Source organism: Sturnira hondurensis, unplaced genomic scaffold, assembly GCF_014824575.4.
Source record: "Sturnira hondurensis isolate 20B ecotype Veracruz unplaced genomic scaffold, ASM1482457v3 Scaffold0004136, whole genome shotgun sequence".
Taxonomy (NCBI): domain Eukaryota; kingdom Metazoa; phylum Chordata; class Mammalia; order Chiroptera; family Phyllostomidae; genus Sturnira; species Sturnira hondurensis.
The window spans coordinates 19933367-19954481 of NW_028076767.1; the positions used below are offsets into that span (position 1 = coordinate 19933367).

At 46.2% G+C, this 21115-nt stretch overlaps 1 protein-coding gene across 2 annotated transcripts; it reads right to left on the minus strand.

The window, feature by feature from the left end:
- Positions 1–1330: 1330 nt before the first annotated feature.
- On the minus strand, positions 1331–16499 carry AHCY (adenosylhomocysteinase). 2 transcript variants are annotated; one of them, XM_037043895.1, is made up of 11 exons: positions 16353–16496; positions 12837–13011; positions 12254–12444; positions 11042–11117; positions 9538–9687; positions 8316–8428; positions 7684–7891; positions 7505–7592; positions 7280–7397; positions 6294–6488; positions 1331–2230 (listed from the first exon to the last, which is right to left on the minus strand). In XM_037043895.1, exons 2-11 carry the CDS (start codon positions 12928–12930, stop codon positions 2099–2101), a joined length of 1365 nt encoding a protein of 454 aa, XP_036899790.1. In that variant the 5' UTR covers positions 12931–13011; positions 16353–16496; the 3' UTR covers positions 1331–2098. The 2 variants fall into 2 exon arrangements, with proteins under 2 accessions (XP_036899790.1, XP_036899791.1); XM_037043896.1 differs by lacking the exon at positions 12837–13011 and having other exon boundaries at positions 16353–16499.
- Positions 16500–21115: the final 4616 nt, after the last annotated feature.

Below are 21115 nucleotides of genomic sequence, written 5' to 3' on the forward strand. Positions count from 1 at the left end.
TTCCCTGTAAAAATAATAAAATCTTTTTTAAAAAAGGACAACTCAGGAGTCTGCAGCTCAAGGATTAAAACCAAAGGTCTTCTCTTGATGCTTCAGACCCTTCCTTCCCATCCCCCAGGCCACCTTTCTAGTGCTCCATCTCGTAACTCCCCTAAACCACAGCCAAAGAACTCTCCTACTCCCCACCCCCTCAGTCACCCCAGCTTAAGCGGTTCTGCTGCCTGGAATACCCTTGCTTTCAATTCCTTCTGTTAAATTGTCTTTCAAGATCTATTTCAAGTTCCACCTCTTCCCTGCTGTCGTTCTCTTGCTGCTCCCAAGACTGGGCAGATAAAGACATACTAGTAGATGGCAAAGCTGTTCGGGTGCCTGCCCGCTCCCTCCACCTTGAGATCCTAGCAGGCTGGCATTGGGTCTCAACCATCCCCATCAGGCCTTCCATCCAGCAGATGACCCTTAGAGTAGTTTCCAGTTGCCATGTTACCATTCCCAGGTGGGTTCTTGTTTTGCTTTGATTTCCAAGACCAGAACAGGGGTTCAGTAAATGACCATTTAGGCACATAGGAGGGAGCCCAACTTTCTACCCGCCCTTCTGTGATTTCATTCATGCTAAGACCTCTTATAAACTGTGTGATTTTAGGAAAGACACTTAACCTTGCTAAATCTCCATTCTTATCTATAAAATTAGGATGTTAGTAGCCCTGGCTAGTGTAGCTCAGTGGATTGAGCACAGGCCTGCGAACCACATGATCACGGTTTGATTCCCAGTCAGGGCACATGCCTGGGTTGCAGGCCAGTTCCCAGCAGGGGACACACAAGAGGCAACCATACATTGATATTTCTCCCCCTCTCTCTTTCCCTTCCTCTCTAAAGACAAATAAATAAAATCTTTAAAAAATTAGGATGTTAGTAATAAACTTGTGAGAATAGAGAAAATCAACTACAAAGTCCCCAGCACCCAGTAGGTGTTCAATAAATAATAGTTCTGCAAAGATCAATCCAAAGTGGGTGTGGGGAGAAAAAGAATGTATGAATTGGGACACAAATTGGTAAGGCAGAGAAAATAAATGCAAATAGGAATTATAATAAGTAGAAAGGGCTAAATTCACCTGTTAAATGAGTCTTAGATAGGGTTAAAAACAGCTGTTTACAAGAGACAGGCCTAAAAAGGTAAGAGTTCTCTTCCCTTTACCCATCCTTCCAGGCCCAAGGGTTTGCCCGCAGCCCTTATAACCCCACACCCTATATCTTCATTAGCACACAAATATTACCCCTTGCTCATGGCTGACATTGCTGGCAGTGGATTATCTAAATTAAAGGCTCAAACTTCTTTTAGGCACCAACATTTTTATTTAGTTATCTTCCTGCTCAAACATTACAAGCATTATACAAATAAACATTATACACCAAATTAATCTCTTTTTGATCCAGGGTTGTGATAGGAACCATTACAAAGTGGTAGCAGACCTACGCCTGCTTTTAAGATTCTTTGGCCCCTCTCAACCTCTGGCTGTCACTTCCCTTATCCTTTCTCGGCTATCCCATAACAGTATATTTTATAACCCCTGTAAAATAGGGACTGAAAGTACCAACCTCACTGTTCTGAGGTTTAAGAGAATGCCCAGCACTAAGCCAGATTCTCAGGAGCATTCAAACTCCACCAGTTCCTCCCTGCCCACTGATACAGCTCTTTCTCATCCATCATGGGCTGCAGAGCCAGTGAACCTGTAAACCAAGAACATGGGTACAACATCCACAGGCCAGGTGAGAGGCAGTGAAGTGCACAGGCGCTGTGACCACCACTTTCAACTCCCAGCCTAAGGAAAGACTGAGTGAGCAGTTACAAAACCCCTGAGCTCTTGGTTCCCATGTATATCACGGTGACCAGGGCTTGAAGAGGGACTTCTCAATTCCCCCTGCCACACATGGAACAGTATGAGGGATGTAGCAGAGGCCAAAGACTGAGTGACCAGCCCCAAGGAATCAATGGGGGACATTAACAAACCATTCTCAAAGTTGGTGCCATTTGCTCTTGGGGAGGAGAGGTGGGACCTGGCCAAGGAGAGCAGCTAGAAGGCAGAAAGGGCAGGCCTGGTCCTCAGTAGCGGTAGTGATCTGGCTTAAAGGGGCCATCACGGGGCATGCCCAGGTACTGGGCCTGCTTCTCACTCAGCTTGGTCAGCTTCACATTCAGCTTGCTCAGATGAGCTTCAGCCACTGCTTCGTCCAGCTGGGGAGAAACACAGGGAGACGTGGTATCAGGACCATGCTGCGGAAACCCCCTTACCTGCATCCAGCTGCCAATAGAGGTAAGAACTGTTCTGTTGGGGTATATGCTGTGTATTACACATATTACCTCATCCTGTCCTCAGTCAGCCTCAGCAGATGTGATGGTTTTGACTGTCCTCTTCCTCAAGATGGAGTCGTTCTACACCCTCCCCTCCAAGTAACCCTGGGGGGACCATCAATCACATTTCCTTTCTTACCTTCCACTAACCCAAGAAACTAGGGCATTTTTCTTTTCTTTTTTTAAAGAACATTTATTTATTTTAGATTTTATTTATAATTTAGGGAGAGGGGACTGGAGGGAGAAAGAGGAGAGAAACATCAATTAGTTGCCTCTCACACATCCCCAGCTGGGGGCTTGGCCTGTAACCCAGGCATGTGCCCTCACGGGGAATCAAACCCACAGCCTTTCAGTTCTCAAGCCAGTGCTCATTCTACTGAGCCACACCAGTCAGGGAAGATTTTATTTATTAATTTTTAGAGAGAAGGGAATGGAAAGAGAAAGACATGGAGAAAAACATTCATTAGTTGCCTCTTGCATGCCCTCAGCTGGGGACCTGGCCTGCAACCCAGGCATGTGCCCTGACTGGGAACTGAAGCAGTGTCCTATTGGTTTGCAAGTCAAAACTCAATCCACTGACCCACACTGCCCAGAGCCAGAGCAGTTTTCATAGCAGGAGGAGACAGGGTCTAATTTCACTGGGATTCCTAAACTGGGAAGGTATCAGTCTCAGCTTGCTAATATTGTCAAAATTTGACAAGTGAAATGAATGTTTAAAAAAAAAGAGTAAGAGACAGAGAAACACAGAGCACCAATAAACACTGAAGCCCTAGGCCCACTATCTGAACCTTGGACTCCTCCATTATATAGTGAGGGACAAAAGTAGGTTTATGGTTGTGAGTACAGGAAACACAGCTTATTCTTATATTATTAATTACTAAATTATTTTCCGTACAAACAACTGTAAAGCTACTTTTGCCCAACCCTGTATAGCCAAGAGAGTTTATTTTCAGATTAAATTAGTTGTGGTTGTTTTAGAATATGCCCTTTACTTCTTTGTCTAGAAATTTGTAATACTCCTTCCTTCAAGAGGTAGAGCCTAATTCCTCACCCTTTGAGTGACTAACTTCTTTTTTTCATTTTTTATTTATCTTTAGAAAGGAAGGGAAGGAGAGAAATATCAATATATGGTTGCCTCTCGTGAGTCCCCTGCTGGGAACTGGCCTGTAACCCAGGCATGTGCCCTGACTGGGAATCAAACCGCGATTGTGTGGTTCGCAGGCCCGTGCTCAATCCACTGAGCTAAATCAGCCAGGGCTTCACTTCTAATGAACAGAATAAAGCAGAAGTAATGGTGTGTGACTTGGAGACTAGGTCCTAAAAAACACTGCAGCTACCTTCTTTCCTTTCCTGGATCACTTACTCTGGGGAAAGGCCAGCTGCCATCTCATGAGGACACTTCACCAGTCCTACAGAGATACCCTTGTATCAAGGAACTAAGATCTCCTGCCAACAGTGAAGTGGTTCTTCCAGCCCCAGTCTGGCCTTCAGACGAATGCAACCTCATGGAGAACCTCAAGTCAGAACCACCCCACCAAAGTGCTCTCAAACTCCTTATCCACACAAACTTAAATAGTAAATGTTTATTGTTTTAAGCCATAAATTTGGGGGTTAAGTTGTTATCTAGCAATAGATAACAAATGTAGAAATCAAGGCTCAGAAAGGTAAAATGACTTGCCCAAGAGCACACTGCGAGTTACCCTCAGAGCTACAATTTGAACCCTAGTCCAAAACCCCCAAACTTGTCTCAAGCATCCCAACTTATGGCCTCCAAGGCAGCTTTGAAAAGATGGAGCAGAAACCAAGGAGGACAGAGGCTGAGGTTAGATAAAGCCAATTTCTAAGTCTGACCAGTGCTGAAATGCATAAAAGGGGTCTGAAAAGAAGGGAAAGCGTTTGCACTTAGAAAAGGGTCAACTGTGTGTGTGTTGGGGGGCGGCGCGTGGTGGCGGTGGCAGGATGTTTCACTTTCTCAGTTTCTGGCTTTGGGTGGGGTCTCTATCTCTAATGCCCCAGGTTCCATCCTATGATGATACAACAGCCTTGGACCACAGCCCAGCCCCGAGAACTTTTACATTTCCAAGTGGTTTCACATCCACTGTCTCATTAGACTCTCACAAATACTCCTAAGGAGGGCAGGATTTATTCTTCTTTTTAACAGATGAAGAAACTGGGGAGAGTCCAACAAAGATATGAGCAGAGACCAGGCCCACGTTCATGTTAGTCCTGGAGGCATAATGAAGGTCTCCAATTCCTGGAGTACACATTGAATCCTCCTTTATCTCGGCCTGGCCTAGCCCTGAATACACTTCTTCTTTCTCTCTGTACCCACACTCAAAAGGCAGGGAATCATAACGGTGAACAACTTGGACAGACAGTAGAGCTGGCTTCTACTCCTGGTCCAGTACTCGACAGCTATGGGAGCAGGTCAATCTCTGAACCTTAGCTTCCTCATTTGTAGGATGGCTCTCTCATGGCCATTACGGAGATCAATGATAGACTCCTTGGTGCAAGTCGATAGCTTAATAAATGACGACTATTCTGTCATTATTAACCAAGATACCTAATCCCTGGCCCACATATCACAATGTGAGGCATGAAACAAAGGCTGGGGTATCTTGTCCCCTATCCATGCCTTGCCTTCGACAAAGGAAGTAAGGATGGGGGCCATGTGCTGGGGTGGGAAATGAGATCTTTGCCTTATTACTTCCAATACTGACCCCACTTCAAAGGCTTGTCCAATTTCTCACCATATTCACAGCCATCTTTCCTCCAGGTGGGATCACTTGGAGGTCAAATGAGACTTTTTAAACCCACAACAAGGCTGGGCACCTGGCAGGCTGCACAGAACAGGACAGCCCTTGGGGCCCTTATGGATAAAACATCTGGCCCAAGGGAAGTGTCCAAGGAAAACTAGGGGGAAAGGAGTGGGTTGGCTCTGGGGACAGATGGCTCAGGCCTTGAGAGGACACTGGGCCTCTTCCTATCTCACTTTGCAGGACCAGTCTTTCAAGGGGTGAGAGAAATAGTAATGGAGACTCCATCACAGTCTCTCCAGTAGCCAAATGCTAGAGAGTAAGAGCTACTCTTACCATTTAGCTGATAGGGAAACTGATGCCCAGACAGGCTATGTGGCAAAGCCACGTTCACCCATGACACTAGCAAAAAAAAGAGTCAGGACTAAAACACAGCACCTTGTATGGGGTGTTAGAAAGAGGACAGGGTTTGATGTCAGAAGACCTGTCATGGTTACCCCGACCACACACCCAGAGTATGTCAGGTGCTAAGCTCGGTGTGTTAGTGGTATCTCGTTCCAAGGCCACAGTCCTACAGTCTGCAAGCTGCATATGGCTTGCAGACATATCCAAGTTGACCCACCTGGATATTCTTCAAAACTGCAACAAGTTGCCTATATTTAAAAATGGAGTATTTCATACAAAGATCTTAATATCTGGCTTCTCTTGAAATATCAGGAGCCCTGGCCCAGTGGGTCTGGGTTCCAGGTTACTGACAGTCGGTGAACCCCTCTCTGGGGCATGTGCTCTTCTGTTAGTCCCCCACCAACCCCAATTCACTCGCTCACCTGCACAATCCCCGTAGGCATGTGGGTTTGTGACCCCCAATCTAAGGAAACCCTCACAATCCTTAAAGGAGGGAGAAGAGAAAATAAATGTCAAAGAAATTAACTTGCCCCACTTAGCCTCTAGGTGGTAAGGCTGAGATTTAAACAGGGGTGTGTCTCCCTACCAAGCCCATGCTCCTCTCACCACCCAGTCCAGCCACTCTGGGAGTCATTCCCCTATCTTAGGCCTGAGTTTCCTCCTCTATTATATGAAAAGAATGATTTCTGCTCTGTGGAATACCCTGTGAGGATCTCTAAGAGGGTAGAGAGGTGAGCTCTGGCAAACCTTGTGTGGTGAGCCCAAGGTTGGAGGTGGGTACCCACCTTTTTGGGTAGGAAGTGGACCCCAACAGGGTACTTGTCCGGATGGGTCCACAGTTCAATCTGGGCTAGCACCTGATTGGTGAAGGAGTTGCTCATCACGAAGCTGGGATGCCCCATCGCACAGCCCAGGTTGACCAGCCGGCCCTCGGCCAGCAGGATGATGCGGCGCCCATTCTTCAGCCGGTAGCGGTCCACCTGCAGGTGGGTAGGGCAGCACTGAGGGCTGGTAGGGCAGTGCTCCCAATGTCCACCCCTGTGTCATCCCACTCTCGTACGGCAGGCCTCCCCGCTTCCAACGGTGCCTGTGAAGGGCCTGGACTGCCCTGGAATAACCTCCAGCATAGGCCCTGGCACACTCAGTAACAGACAGTATTTATCAAGCTACAAATCTCACAGGTCTGCTCTGAGAATTTAAAGAGAATTGTAAGGCCCTTGACACACGGCTTGGCACATACCAGGTACTCAGTAAGTATTAAACTAATGTTGTTATTGTCATTATTATTATTATTGCCACGTGCCCTGGGCTAAAAACATACATATAACTATACCTATATGTACGCATACACAGACAACTAATAACAGCGCAATGATTTAAGTACTACTATTATCCCCACTTCACAAATAAAAAAATAAAAATTTAAAGGGTTAAACCTGTCTGCAGTCACACACTAAGAAGTAGCTGCGATCTGAGCCTGGACAGTCTGAGGACAGAGCCCGTGTTCTCAAACACCATGCTTAGTAAGTCAAATGCAATGGCGCTAAACCTTGGCTGCACGTCATAATCATCTCAGGACCTTTAAAAAAAGGAATGCCTTGTCCCCCAAGATTCTGATTTAAGTGACCCTGAAACCAAGCCCTCTTCCCCCCATCCTGCTGCCCAGGTCGCCAGAGCCTCCTCATCTGCCCTCCCTGGGTGGCCAGCCCATAAGCATGACCCCTTCAGCCCTCCATCTGCCCTCCCTGCTGGAAGGGCTGGGGCTTCTCACCTGGGGCTTGATGTTCACTTTCTCCACAGCATTCTCATTCAGCCATTTGACATCAATTTCCACATCAAAATGTCCAATGTTACACACGATGGCGTCATCCTTCATCTGCTCAAAGTGTCTATGGGAAGCCCAAACCCATGGGAGACCATCAGGGACAAAGGGACAAAGAGCAGCCCCAAGCCAACCCCTTCCCTCACTCCCCAGAAACCCCTACCTGGCACCTACCTGCCGAGGATGATGTCAATGCAGCCTGTGGTGGTGACAAAGATGTTGCCCTCCCGACAGGCCTCGTCCATAGTGGTCACTTCATAGCCTGTGCAGAGACAGTGGCTGTGGGTCATCCAGGGTGGCCTTGCCCTTCCTCTGGTCCCAGTGGCTAACAGCCATCCCTTACCCTATCGTACCCTCCATGGCGGCCTGCAGTGCGTTGATGGGGTCAATCTCGGTAATGATGACTCGGGCCCCGAAACCCCTCAGGGCCTGAGCACAACCCTTGCCCACGTCGCCATATCCTGCTACCACCGCCACCTTGCCCGCAATCATCACGTCTGTGGCCCGCTTGATGCCATCCAAGAGGGACTCCCGGCAGCCATAGAGGTTGTCAAATTTGCTCTGAAAGGAGAGGGAGCAAGGGGACGATAGGGACAGGCAAGGCCCTGGGGCCTCAGACCCTCTCCTAGCACCTAAGCCATCTATGACTTCTTCCCACCAGCTAATGTCCTCATATGCCTCTCCCCGTAATCAGCCCCAAGACCTTCTTGCTAGGCTTTCTCTGCTGGTCCCGAAGGCTTCTTCAGGTTCAATTACTAGGAGAGATTGCCCAGAAAGAGAATCCGCTTCACTTTAAAGTTCTTGATGCCTAGTTCTTACTGTATAGTTCTTCTCCTCTTTAATGTACTGGTTGCCCTCAGTCTACAACCTCCTTCCTCTCCTTAAATGAACCTTCACATCCCTAGCCTGAAGCCCTCCTGGGGGTCCTACTCCTGAGCTGCACTGAGTGCCAACAACTAGAGCTGTCATTGACCCACAGGCTCACCTTTGTGACGGAGTCATTGACGTTGATGGCAGGAACCTTCAGGATCCCATTAGCCATCATCTTGTATAGGTTGTGGACCCCCGTTGTGGTTTCCTCAGAGATACCTCGGATGCCTGAACACGAGGGAAGGGGTGAGCCTCAGGCCAGGAAGGGGCTGCCCAAGGGACTGGCCAGGAGGGAGGGGCCTTCTGGAATGAAGCCCCAAGAGCCTCTACCTTAACTGACCCAAACCCTTCATCTTTGCCTCCTATAGCCACTCCTCCTTCTGGGTTCATACCTGTGACTGGTACCACAGTTCACACAATCATCCATCACCAGGACACTCCCAAACCGCCCAACCACTTCTGAACTCTCCATTGCCACTGCCACTGCCCAGTCCCTGCTGCCATCATCGCTTGCCTGACCTCCCAGCCACAACCCATCCTCCACACAGCAGGCATTTTGAACATGTACATTTTCAGAGAAATATTTTCTAAATGCTCCAATTATTTCTATTTGATCTCAAGATCAGGCCAAACTCTTTTATGTATTTATTTATTTAGCCTCACTCGAGGACAATTTTTCGTTGTTTTCAGAGAGGGAGGAACAAGAGGAGAGAGAAAGGGAGAGAGAAACATCAGTTGGTTGCCTTCTCATTTGTACCCTGACCAGGGATTGAACCTGCAACCTGGGTATGTGCCTTGACTGGAATTGAACCTGCAACCATTTGGTCTACAGGATGATGCTCCAACTAAGTTACACCAGCCAAGGCTCAAGCCAAATTCTTTTAACCTATTAAGTACTCATACATCTGGCCTTCACTAAAGTTCCAGCCACATCCTATAATACTCCCTTCAGTGAAGGAAACTACTATGCTGGCTTCCTGTTTCCTGAGTCAGTCCTTTCTTGCCTTAGGGCCTTTGCACTCACTGCCTCCTTCACCCCACTTTCCTCTCTGCACTGGTTTTAACAAAGCTGACTCATTCCCAGCCCTGACTTATGCTTCCTCTTGAACCACCATCTCAGCCAGGCCCCCTGCCCCCACCCTGCCATCCAAGTCCCACACCATCAGAAGTCAGGAGGCCAGGCCCCAGCATGCCTGCAGGGACCTGCCATTCTCCTATCTTTCACAGAATCTGCTGCTTGAGGTGCTGGGAATCCTGCCAGGCCTGCTGCATTCTCATGGGCAAGCAGCAGTCCATCTACACTGCCGACACCCAGCCTACCCATCCACCCTACTCACCTGACAAGAGCTGTGGGTACTTGGTGTGGATGAGGTTGGTGAGATCACCGCCATCGTCCAGAATCATGTTGAGAGGCCCATCCTTGAAGTACAAAGTCTGCTCAATACACCACAGGTATTCTTCATCTGTTTCACCCTTCCAGGCATACACTAGGGGGTGAGTGGCACATCAGGGTCTGCCTTCCTCACTGGTACCTGCTTCAGGGAAACTACCTGGGCCAATACTACCTCCTCCCTAATTCCCATGCCCAGCCACCTCCAGCCCCTCCAAGGACTCAGCAGTAGTAAGAACACAACTGGGAACCAGAGAGATCTAAATTCAAATCCTGCCTCTGCACTTCCCATCTGCGTGACTTTGGGCAAATCACCCCTCACCTCTCTGAGCCTCAATTTCCTCATCTGTGAATGGGGAAAACAGTATGGATTAAGTAGGATGGAGGCCAGATACAGGTAACTGGAAATAATTATTTACTTTCCTATCCCCTTCTATCTGGGCCCCAAGGACTGGAGCATCTACCCACTGATCAGGTTCCAACTCAAAGTGCTGGGACGGGGTGCTGCAGAGGCAGGGCAGCAAACTCAGGGGGACAAGTAAGGCAAGATCTAAGGACTGTTCTGCACTGAAATGACCTGAGGGCTCCACAGTCTCTGTGGTAGGTGGTCTCAGGGAAAGTCTGGACAAAAAATTACTAATAGCAGCTACTATGTATGGAACACTTTCTCTGTGCCAGACATTACTGCCAGTTCAGGCTCCCCCCATCACATGGTATGACTAGGACATGTATTTAGGGCTCCCATGAACTTCCTATGAACAAAGGCCACTAGCCAAGCAGGGAAAGCTACCCTTCTGCCTAACTGTGGCAGACAATAGTCTTCAAAACAAAGCATTTCCCAGAAAAGGTCCATGAAGCCCAACCAAAGGCTGAGAAATGGGAGACATACCTATCCAGTTCCGGTAAGTCTCTGGACGGATCCTCCCGATCCTTTCCTTTCCGTCTGAGGCTAGTTAGGACTAATGAATGTCCTACTTAATCACCATCAGAGCTAAGCACTCCCCTCCACAGGCCCAGGAAAACACATGCCAATTTCTCCAGCAGGCTTATGAAAGTTCTTCCTACTAGTTCTGGTCATTCCCCAGCCTCTACACCATCAGACCCCAGGCAATGAACCTCTGGGGCTCTTTTTCTGACCAGTAGTCCTCTCCAATTCTTTTGGAAATGGACCCACTTTCTTTCTTTAAGGAACTTCCCCTCCTCCACACCAATGGTTCCCAACCACGAAATTCTGCCCTTGTTGATCACATGACTTAAGCAGGGACAATAAGCACTTCCCATAGAATTTTAGATGACAGCAGGGCAAAACAGCTCTTTCCTATGGGTCATTAGGTTAGGATTATGTGGCCATGACTCCTCCCCCGTGCCACAAGGAAGTCTTGACACTGTAGGAGTCAATGAAGCAAACATGGAGAAGCAAAACCCCTACTCCAGCAGCAAGCAGGACTCACCTGGAATGCCAGCCTTGGCAATGGCAGCTGCTGCATGGTCCTGGGTGGAGAAGATGTTGCAGCTGGACCACTGCACCTAGAAGAGCCAGCAAGACAGACTGTGGTCACAGAAGCACTAGGGTCACTAGACAAGGATAAGGAAAAGCCCTGGTGCTAGAGGTGACAGACTTGTGATCTAGGCCCACCCAGCTCTGTGAACGTAGAGTAGGGGCCCTGGTGAATGCATGGATGCCAAAGCAGTGACAAGGCCCAACTTATGTTGTAAAACATCACTCTGGTGCTGTGGAGAACAGGCTCACAAGGAAGCAAGGAGACAGGTGAAGAAGCTGTCGTAAGAGGCCAGACTAGAGATGTAACAGTAGCAGTGGAGGTGATAATGGGTGTACTCTGATGGCTAAGCTGACCAGATTTTCTGCAGGATTAGTTGTGGGAGTGAGAGAGAAAGAAGAGTCAGTGATGACCCCAGGTTCTTGAACTAAGAAAACCTGGAAGGCTTAATTTCTATTTGCTTATGTGGGAAAGACTGCAGAAAGGGGGTGGGGAGTGGCCTATGAAATCATGAATCTGTTTGGACATGCTGAGGTTGGTATGTCTATTAGATCTCCTAGTGGATATAACACATCAGCTACTGAATATGAAAGTCTGGAGCTCTGGGGAGAAGTCTAGGCTGGTACATTTTTCTGGGAGTCATCACCATGTCGATAGTATTTAAAACCATAAAATCAGATCACCAAGAATGTGAATGTTGAAAAGAAAGAGGAGGTCCTAGAACTGAACTCTAGTGTAGTCTGTTAGTTGGTTTTGGCTGCTATGCCCTGCCCTCTTTAGGAATATATCTAGTTTGGAAACTCCTAAAGAGTTTAGAAGAGCTGTCAATCATGCACACATGACCCAGGCTGAACCAATTAGAACACCATACTTCTGGCAGCTTTGATTGGCCCAGGACAGGCATACAACCCTAGGAGGGCCAATGAGAGCTGGTTCTTTCACGACTCAGTTGGATACTGGGGCTAAATTTTTTCCAACAGAGCTCCTCAACCAGGAGTATGTGAATTGAGGGCAGTTAGATGCTATCTTCCCAGTCAGAAAAAGAATCTGCACAACAGTAACCACAAAAAGTGACAACACTGTGACAAGCCTGGGTGTCCAAGCTGGGCCTGAGGAGGCACCACACTGGATTTCCCACTTTGCACAGAACAGCTGCAGCCTCACCTCAGCACCCAGGGCGATGAGGGTCTCAATGAGGACAGCTGTCTCAACAGTCATGTGCAGGCAGCCAGCGATGCGGGCGCCCTTCAGTGGCTTGGAAGCTGAGTACATCTCCCGCATGCGCATCAGGCCCGGCATTTCGTTCTCCGCGATGTCCAGGGCCTTGCGTCCCCAAGAGGCCAGGCTGATGTCGGCTGCAGGGGCAAGATGGCCAGCAGTTCCATGAGCAGCTCACCCCATCAACCAGGCTGAGCAATCTAGTCACTGACTCTCACTCATTCAACAAGGATCTGTAGAGCTGAGGCAGTCAAAATAGAAAGGCATGATAGATCCCTAGCTAACCTCAGCTCAGTCTTCTGGGAGAACATTTAGTCAAAGAATCGCACAGGTACATGTAAATAACACAGGTAAGTACCCCCTTGAAAAATTATCTATCAGCATACACACACACACACACACACACTCACTCACTCACTTCCCACTACCCTTTCTGCTGCCACCTACCAACCTCCTCATTCCCTAAAGGCTTTAGTTCCGCTATCCATCCATCTTCCACATCATCACTCTTGCTGACTTCAACACTTATAAGTGACATTACTTAACACCTTGGATTCAGCACAGTTCTTTGGTCTCCTTAAAGGTATGAAAATGCTTCTCCCCCACTCCTGATGTTTCCCCATGGAGAGAACTCATTTGTGTAAGTGACACTCTTGGCTCCTCTCTGTCCCAAGGGAGGTGGAGTGACTTGTCTGATTAGTAAACTTGGGAGGATAAACTGGGCATGCTCAGTTCATCTCTCCCTTCTTTAGCAAATAAGCACCAGTCACCCTGCCTGCCGGAAGCATGTTCTTCCACAGAGACCTACCCAGGCCCACCTCACCTGAAATGGATGTGTAACTGAATTTTGGGGTTCAGTTAGCAGGATCATTAGACTTTGACACTAATCTACATCCTCTGGCTCCAATGCTATTAGTAATGAAGTTTTATTTTGGCTTGTATCTGTACCCTAATGTCTCAAATTTGTCCAACTTCTCAGGCAGGAAAAAAGGATACTATTATGAGCTTTATAAAATTTACATTATCTCACTTCCACCCTTCTTTGAAAGTGAAAAACCTCCAATGGCTTCCCCTAACCCATGAATAAAATCCCAACTCCTCACTTGGCCTCAAGGCCCTACCCACAGGACTGCCGAGCTTGTCCACCCACCTCCCCACCTTCTTTTCCCCCCTCCTTGCTGCTTAACCACTTGGATCTGCTTACTGGTGGCCTTTGGACAAGCTAAGCTCATTCCCACCTCAGGGCTTTAACTCAAGCAGTTTTCTTAGCCTGGATGGCTCTTCCCCAAGCACCTACTACAGACTTGGCACATAGTAGGTGCTCAGCAAAAACCTGGACCTAGGAAAGAACTGGTATATTCCTGCTGGAGGAACGGAGTGAACCAGGGTGACTCTAGTAGAGGGAGCAGGATAAGTCGGGATTTTATTCCCAGGAAGGGGGAAGACTACAGAATTCTAAGGGGAAGTACTGTACAATATCATGACTAGTTTGTCTTTTCAAAAGACCCTTTTGTTTGCTGCATGTATCTATGGAGCAAGAGACCCAGGAAGATCTATGAGGAGGTTGACCAGAACTGGGGTGGTGGCTGTGGAGACAGAAGTGGACAGGACTCCTCACTTATAAAATGGGGACAATGATACTACATTACCTGTGTACAAGTCTGTCCCAACCTCATCCTTGAGTCACCTTTGTATGTCCAGTTCCCAGCAGGGCCTGGCACAGAAAAGTGGTCATCAAATGTTTACTGACCATATCTGTTATTAGGACTGAATAAGAGAAAGTCCATGAAAGGGACTGGCACAATACAAAAAAGAAACAAATCTAAACCCAGTACAACTTGCAGCATTTACCAATGAGGACAGGGCCTGGAGAGGGGTTTGCCCCAGGTTCCACAGCCAGTCAGTGGCAGAAGTGGGACTGGTAGCCAGGAAGAGCTAGAGCCAGAGGCCTTCCCTAGGCTCTTGAGAGGGGCCCAGCAGTAGTGGACAATGGCTGCTGTCCTATCCTGCTGAGCTCCACTCCCCTCCATCACCATCTGTCCCTCTAGCTAAAAATAACTCCACTCCCCTCATGGTAACTGCCAGCTCCAGATTTTCCATGGACCCCTCAACCCGGAGGGCAAGGGAGGTCTGGTACTCCAAGCTCCGGGGCTTTTGGTCCTGCAGGAGTTGAGGACTTGAAAAAGTTGCAGGAACACCTGTGCCCGGACAAGCCAAGAGGAATAGCAAGATCCTCTCTGAGCCTCAGTTTCTTCATCTATAAAAGTGGGAATAATCATCCCAAACCTTGCTGAGTCCTGAGGATTAAAGATGTCATATGGGCAAAGTCTGGGACAGTATGCCCTTCTCAATGGGGGATTCCTCCCTCCAACTCTATCCAGCCAAGCTATCTCACTTCCACATGCAGCCTTCTCTCCTCCTATGCAACTTGATGTCCTCAACCCTGACCCACCATCGTTCTCTTCATAGTCTCTATTTCAACTCAGCCACTAACGTGACCTCGATTTAAACTTTCTGGGCTTCAGTTTAATCATCCACAGAATGGGGACGACAGTCTACTCTGGCCACTACTTAACTTCATGAGCTACTACTGATAAGTTATTACAATTGACCCTTGAATAACGCAGGGATTAGAGGCAATGACCCTGCTCAGCCAAAAATCTGGGTGTAACTTCTGACTCCCCCCAAACTTCAGTCATCCCTTGGTATCCATAGGGGATTGGTTCCAGAACCCACCCATGTAGATACCAAAATCCATGGATGCTCAAGTCCCTCATATAAAATGGCATAGAACAATACATTCAGTTGGCCCTCTGCATGGGCAGATTCCACCAACTACTGATGGGAAAATACCATGAATGTGAAACCCAAAGACATAAAGGGCCAACTGTGTATTTATTGAAAAAAGCCGCATATACATGGACCCTTGTTGTACACGGTCACCTGTATTTCACACAATCTCTGCAAATCACTTCCCATTAAAGCCCCAGCTTCTTAAACTGTACAGTGTAATGGGATAAAATTCACCTCTTCAAGATTATTCTGTAAACACATGCAAATCACCAGATATACAAGTGCTCCATAAATGTTGGTGCCTTATTCCGGGTGTAAGGTTGTCTTGAATTTACTTTAAAACTTATTAATCAGTCTGAACCGGTTTTTGCTGAAACTTCATTAGTGTTGTTCCAAGTGCCCCTACAGGGCCTGGATTCGTATACTGCTCCACCTCGTCCCAGCTGTAAGATTGTGGGCAAGTTACCTTTATTGCCTGTGTCTCAGTACACTCACCATAAAACGAGGAAGAGAATAAAATGAATTAATCTGGAATAAAGGCAGAAGGTGGAGCCCAGCCCCCAGTAAACGCTCAGTAAACGTAAACTATCATGATGTACATCAGCTTCAATCCATAGGACAGCAGGAAGGATTTTTCTAACCACTCCAAATTTTCTTCCAGATTCTCTGCAGGGCTGTCCCTCTTGGCCAGACGGGTGACCCCAGAGGTTGAGTAACAAGCCTAAAGTCCCTTGCAAACGGACCAGTGGCGGCCTTGGGCTCCTTCTCCAAGCCTCTCTTCACCGGCCTTTTGGGGCTCCAGTGCCCTCGCCTTCCCTGTAGGAGGCTCAGAGAGGGACCAGCTGTTGTCTAGGACCACCCAGGTGGCCAAGAGGCCGGTCCGGACCCCGGAAGTTGCTTCCGGACCTCCTAGTGCAGGTTCTGGCATTTGCCAGCGGTCCCAGTCTGCCGCCAGGTGCGCACTCCCAGCCTGCCCTAAAGACCTCTATGCTAAACACGCCGGCGCTTAGCGGATCCGCTGTCCGCGCCGCTGCACAGGGCATCGCGAGATATCCCGGGATTTGTAGTCCGCAGCACCCTACAACAACCAGCTGGACGCGGCGCAAAAACTCCAACTCCCAGGCAGCCTCGCGCAGCCAGGATCGCGCCCAGCCAAGCGATTCAAAGGGGTCTAGAGCCCCCCGCCTTCGTCTCGGCGGCCTCTGCCGTATAGGCCCCAAGGTGTACAAAACCTGCATATCTTGGAACTCACCGACTTTGTAGGGCAGTTTGTCCGACATGCTGACTGCTACTCCACACGGAGTGATAGTGATAGACACAGGCGAAGGGGGCCGGGCCTCAGAGAGGATATCGGAACAGGGCGGGCTGCGACAGTGAGAGGTCTGCGTCTGGCGCCCGCGCCTTTAAATATCTTCCACTATTTGCATATTCATGTCCCTCTAGGACTGAGCCCTCCGGGGCGGGGCCCAACGCACAAGGGCGGGACCAAGTGCGGAACTTCGACCTCCGCAGTGAAGACAGCAGGTTTTATCCCTCGTGGGTCAGGAAGGGAACCTGTGAGCAAAGGAAGGTCCTTTCTTTCGTTCGGCAGTGAATTAGATGTCAAAATCGAGTGGAATTGAAATTACAACCAGTTCATTTCCCTGAGCCTCAATTTCCTCATCTGTAAAATGTGCCAAATGATATCTACCACACAGATTATATGATAATTTGCAATTTGTCAACTAGCTAGAATTACAGACCTTCCACCCTCTTCCAAACCAAACCATTATCCTGAGTTTAGGTAAGTTTGTATGCGTTTTTATACTTTTACTACATGTGTTTAAATCATTAAACGCTTCGTAGAATTTTTGTGCTTAAAACCTTTAAATAAATGGTATACGGTATACGCTGAGTCCAACAGATGTGCTTTGGCCTGCATCCCGACCCACCTATGTGCCCTTGGCTTCCCACTCTCCAATCTCTCCTCCCATCGTTCATAGGATTCCTTAACAGGCCTTAGCAACTTCCTCCTTCACTAGCCCCTTCAAGTGTTCATGTTCCCTTTTCCTCTTATTCTGCTCTATCTTCCTGGGCCGTCTCACCCACATTTATGGCTGTAGTGACCACATATATCCAGGTAATTCAAGCGTTCATGCAATAAAACGTTGTCTTGCCCCGTTTCCCTTCTCAATCACATGCTCCATTTCGCCATCACTGAACAATACGTTGTTTAGTTTTTTGCCTTTTTGTAAGTGAAATCATACTGTATCTATTCTTCTGCACCTTGTTTTCTCTTTCAACGTTATTTTTGAGAGCCATTTGTGTAGATGTTGAAAGCTGTGGACTCACTTATTTTCATTTTTGTATAACCCATTTATTTCTTCATTCTATTATTGATGGACTTCGGGTTGTTTCAGTTTTTGCTACTAAGAGAATACTGCTCTAACATTCTGGAAGTCCAGAGTCTAATCTAGGAGTCTAGTTGCTTGAACGGATATGCTCGTGTCCAACTTAACTAGGTAATATGAAACTCTTCCTCACTATGGTTGAATCATCCACATTCTTGCCAACAGTGATAAAAATTCTTGTTTTATGCCCTTACCGACGCTTCCTATTATCATTTTTTTATTTATTTTTGGTCAATCTGGCAGGTGTGAAATGATGCCTTATTGTGGTTTTAGTTTGCATTGCTTTGACTACTAATGAGGTTGAACATCTATTCATATGCTGTAACCCATCTGGGATTCTTTCTCTGTAAAAGTTCCATCCATGTCTACCCATTTAAAAATAGATGATTTGCTTTCCTTTTCAGATAATAGGAATTCTTTACATATTCTGTATACTAGTTCCTTGCTAATTATATATATATATTGCAAATATCTTCTCCAGGTCTGTGGTTTGTCTTCTCACATTTTTAACATGTTTTTTTTCAACCATCTCCTGAGATTTTTTTCATTGCTTTTATTTGAGAGAGAGAAAGGGGCAGAGAGAGAGAGAGAAAGAGAAAGAGAGAGAGAAAAAATATGGAAGCATGAGAGAAACATCGATTGGTTACCTCTTGTAGGCTCCCTAATCAGGGATTGAACCAGCAACCTAGATACGTGTCCTGACCAGGAATCAAACCTGCAACCTGTTGGTGTATGGGAGGACACACCAACCAAGTCACACCAGCAAGAGCCATGTTGTTTTTGATAAATAGAAATTCTTACTTTTTTAAAAATTAGTTTTATTTTTAAAATATTTTATTTATTTATTTTTAGAGAGAAGGGAAGGGAGGGAGAAAAAGAGGGAGAGAAATTTCACTGTGAGAGAAAGACATCAATCAGTTGCCTCTTGTACTCACCCAGACCAGGAACTATACCTACAGCCCAGGCAGGTGCACTGACCAATAACCAAACCAGCAACTTTTCACTTTGCGGGATGATACCCAACCAACCGAGCCACACCAGTCAGAGTGGAATCCTTAGTTTTAATGTGGTCAGATTTATCAGTCTTTTCCCTTAGAGTTAATGGAAGTTTTGTCTGGTTTTAGAAAGCCTGTATATGCCAAGGTCATAAAGAATTTCTCCTATATTGTCATCCCAAAGTTTTATAATTAAAATATATATGTGGTATAAGGTAGGAATTCTATTTTTTCCCATATGGAGAAGCACCACTTACTGAATAGCACATCTTTCCCCTAGGGACCTATAGTGCCATCACTGTGATAAATGATTTGTTATAGCTTTATAACATCTTGATATCTGGTAGAGGAAGCCCCCTCACCTTGTGTTCTTCAAGAATGTCTTGGCTAGCTTAGATGTTTGCACATCTATATAATTTTGGAGTCACTTTATAAAGTTCTAAGGTGGAAAAAAGCTTTTTAGAATTTTTACTGAAATTATGTTAATCTATAAATAATTTTGGAAAGAATTAACATCTTGATGTCATTGAGTATTCCAACCATTAATATGGTTTATATGGACAGACAAATTATACACACACACACAAGGTCTGTCCAGAAGGCATCCAGCCATGTAATATGAAAAATAAAGACATTTATTGAAGGAGATACAAGATACAAGAAGCATTGTACATAGGACAATGACACCTCAGTCACCTTCAAAGTAGGCACCTTGGGACCTCACACAGTTCTCCCATTCTGCCCATCAGCTGCCCTATTGTATTTTCCTGAATCTCACCATTAGTCTAAAATCTCTTCCCTTTCAAAGGTGATTTCAGTTTGGGGGAAAGCCAGAAGTCAGAGGGTGCCCAGTCTGGGCTGTAGAGGGGCTGAATCACCTAGGTGATTTGACGTTTCACCAGTAAACTGCATGAGACATGATGCGTGAGTAGGCATGTTGTCGTGATGAAGCTGCCAATCACCAGTTGCCCATAGCTGCAGCCTTCTGAATCATCCAAATAGTTTCCACAGAGGAATGTTCAAGTTTAACATGAAATTTGATGCAGATTCGTTGCTCTACTTGCTCAGTCATTTTGAATGGGACGGCCACACATAGTATACATGCTCACTTAATGGCGTCTACCACCCCCACTGACTAGTGCAGTGAAGTTGTCATTGTTCAGGCATGTACATTGCAGTCCACTCTCCTTGACTGCTAGGTTACATCAATGTCACGCAAACCCTTCTTGTTGTATTAACAATGGCTGGACTTTTTGTGGACAGGCCTCGTATACAAATGTACATATACATTTATAGTTACATTATATATTTATCTATTTATTTAGATATTCTTTAATATCTTTCAATAAAGTTCCATATAGATCCTGAATATATTTTGTTATATTTATTCCTAGGTGTTTTTTGTTATTTAAACTTTATCATTTAATTTTTTATTTTTAAATTTTTGTGACAAATATATAGAAAAGAATTGCTTTTAATAGGTTGGTCTATTTTGGAGTTTAATGAATTCCTATTTGCTTATAAATTCTTTGTAATGACTGTGTATACAATCATGTTACCTGTAAGAAATAACAATTTTCTTATTTTTCAAATTCTGACACTGTTTTGTTTTGCTTTGTTTTTTCTTGCCTTACTGCACTGGCTAGACTTCCAGTACAATGGTAAATGGAACAGGTGGACATGGGTGCCTTTATCTTGCCCAACTACTTCTTACCTTCTTCATCTCATTAACTGGCTGGCGCCCCCCTCCATCCAGTACTTGCCCATTTTATCATCAATAGAGCTCTTAAATTCATCCCCTTCTGTCTACTCCATGGCCAATAGCCTGGTTCCATTTTTCATCATCTCCCATCTGGATCAGTGCACCAATTTCCTCACGGTCCTCCAAGCATCCAGCCTAGCAGGACCCTTGTTCAAAAACTCAGGAACTAGGAGGCTGGGGAGTGGTGGTATGCCATTAAAGGTACTAAAATATAAAGCTTTTGCTTTTCTTCCAAAGTCTCTCTCTCTTTCTTTGTCATGGGGTTTTTAAAATTTGTATTGCCACTCTAAGTCAAGAAAAAAATTTAAGTTAAATTGTACCATTTATCTTTATATTGTACAATGCCAGTTTTAAAAGTAAATATAAGAGCATTTATTAATATGCAAAATCACCCAAATTACACAATTTGTATTTCGTAGCTTGTTACATGCATATGTGTTTTGTTCTCCAAAGAGGAAATGCTCAAGACCAATTTCATTTCACTTTTTGGTATGTACACGTTTTGTCAATATTCTATCTTCAGCTTACTGGTGAGCAGGGAAGGTGTGTGGCTAGTGCAAAGTAAGTAATGTGGGAAAGCCACGATGGAGTCCCTCAGTTGGAAAGTGCCTCTGGGAACTGTCAACACTCCTGCTTCTGCAGATTTAACAAGCCTACCTTGTATGTACTTCAGGTGCCAAAAGGAGAAGAGAAAGAGCAAGAAATTGAAAACTTATTTGAAAAAGTAATGAAGGAGAACTTCCCTAATCTGGCAAAGAAAATAGACTTCCAGGAAGTCCAGCAAGCTCAGAGAGTCCCCAAGAAGTTGAACCCAGGGAAGCATACACCAAGGCATATCATAATTACATTACCCAAGATTAAAATGAAG

Excerpts from the sequence above, each read along its gene's own strand:
- AHCY (XM_037043895.1), bottom strand. The coding sequence starts at position 12,930 with ATGGGGAAACATCAGGAGTGGGGGAGAAGCATTTTCATACCTTTAAGG. Across the intron at positions 11,118-12,253 it reads TCATCGCCCTGGGTGCTGAG|GTGCAGTGGTCCAGCTGCAA; the intron begins GTGAGGCTGCAG and ends TGGCTCTTCTAG. Across the intron at positions 9,688-11,041 it reads TGCCAAGGCTGGCATTCCAG|TGTATGCCTGGAAGGGTGAA; the intron begins GTGAGTCCTGCT and ends CTCACCCCCTAG.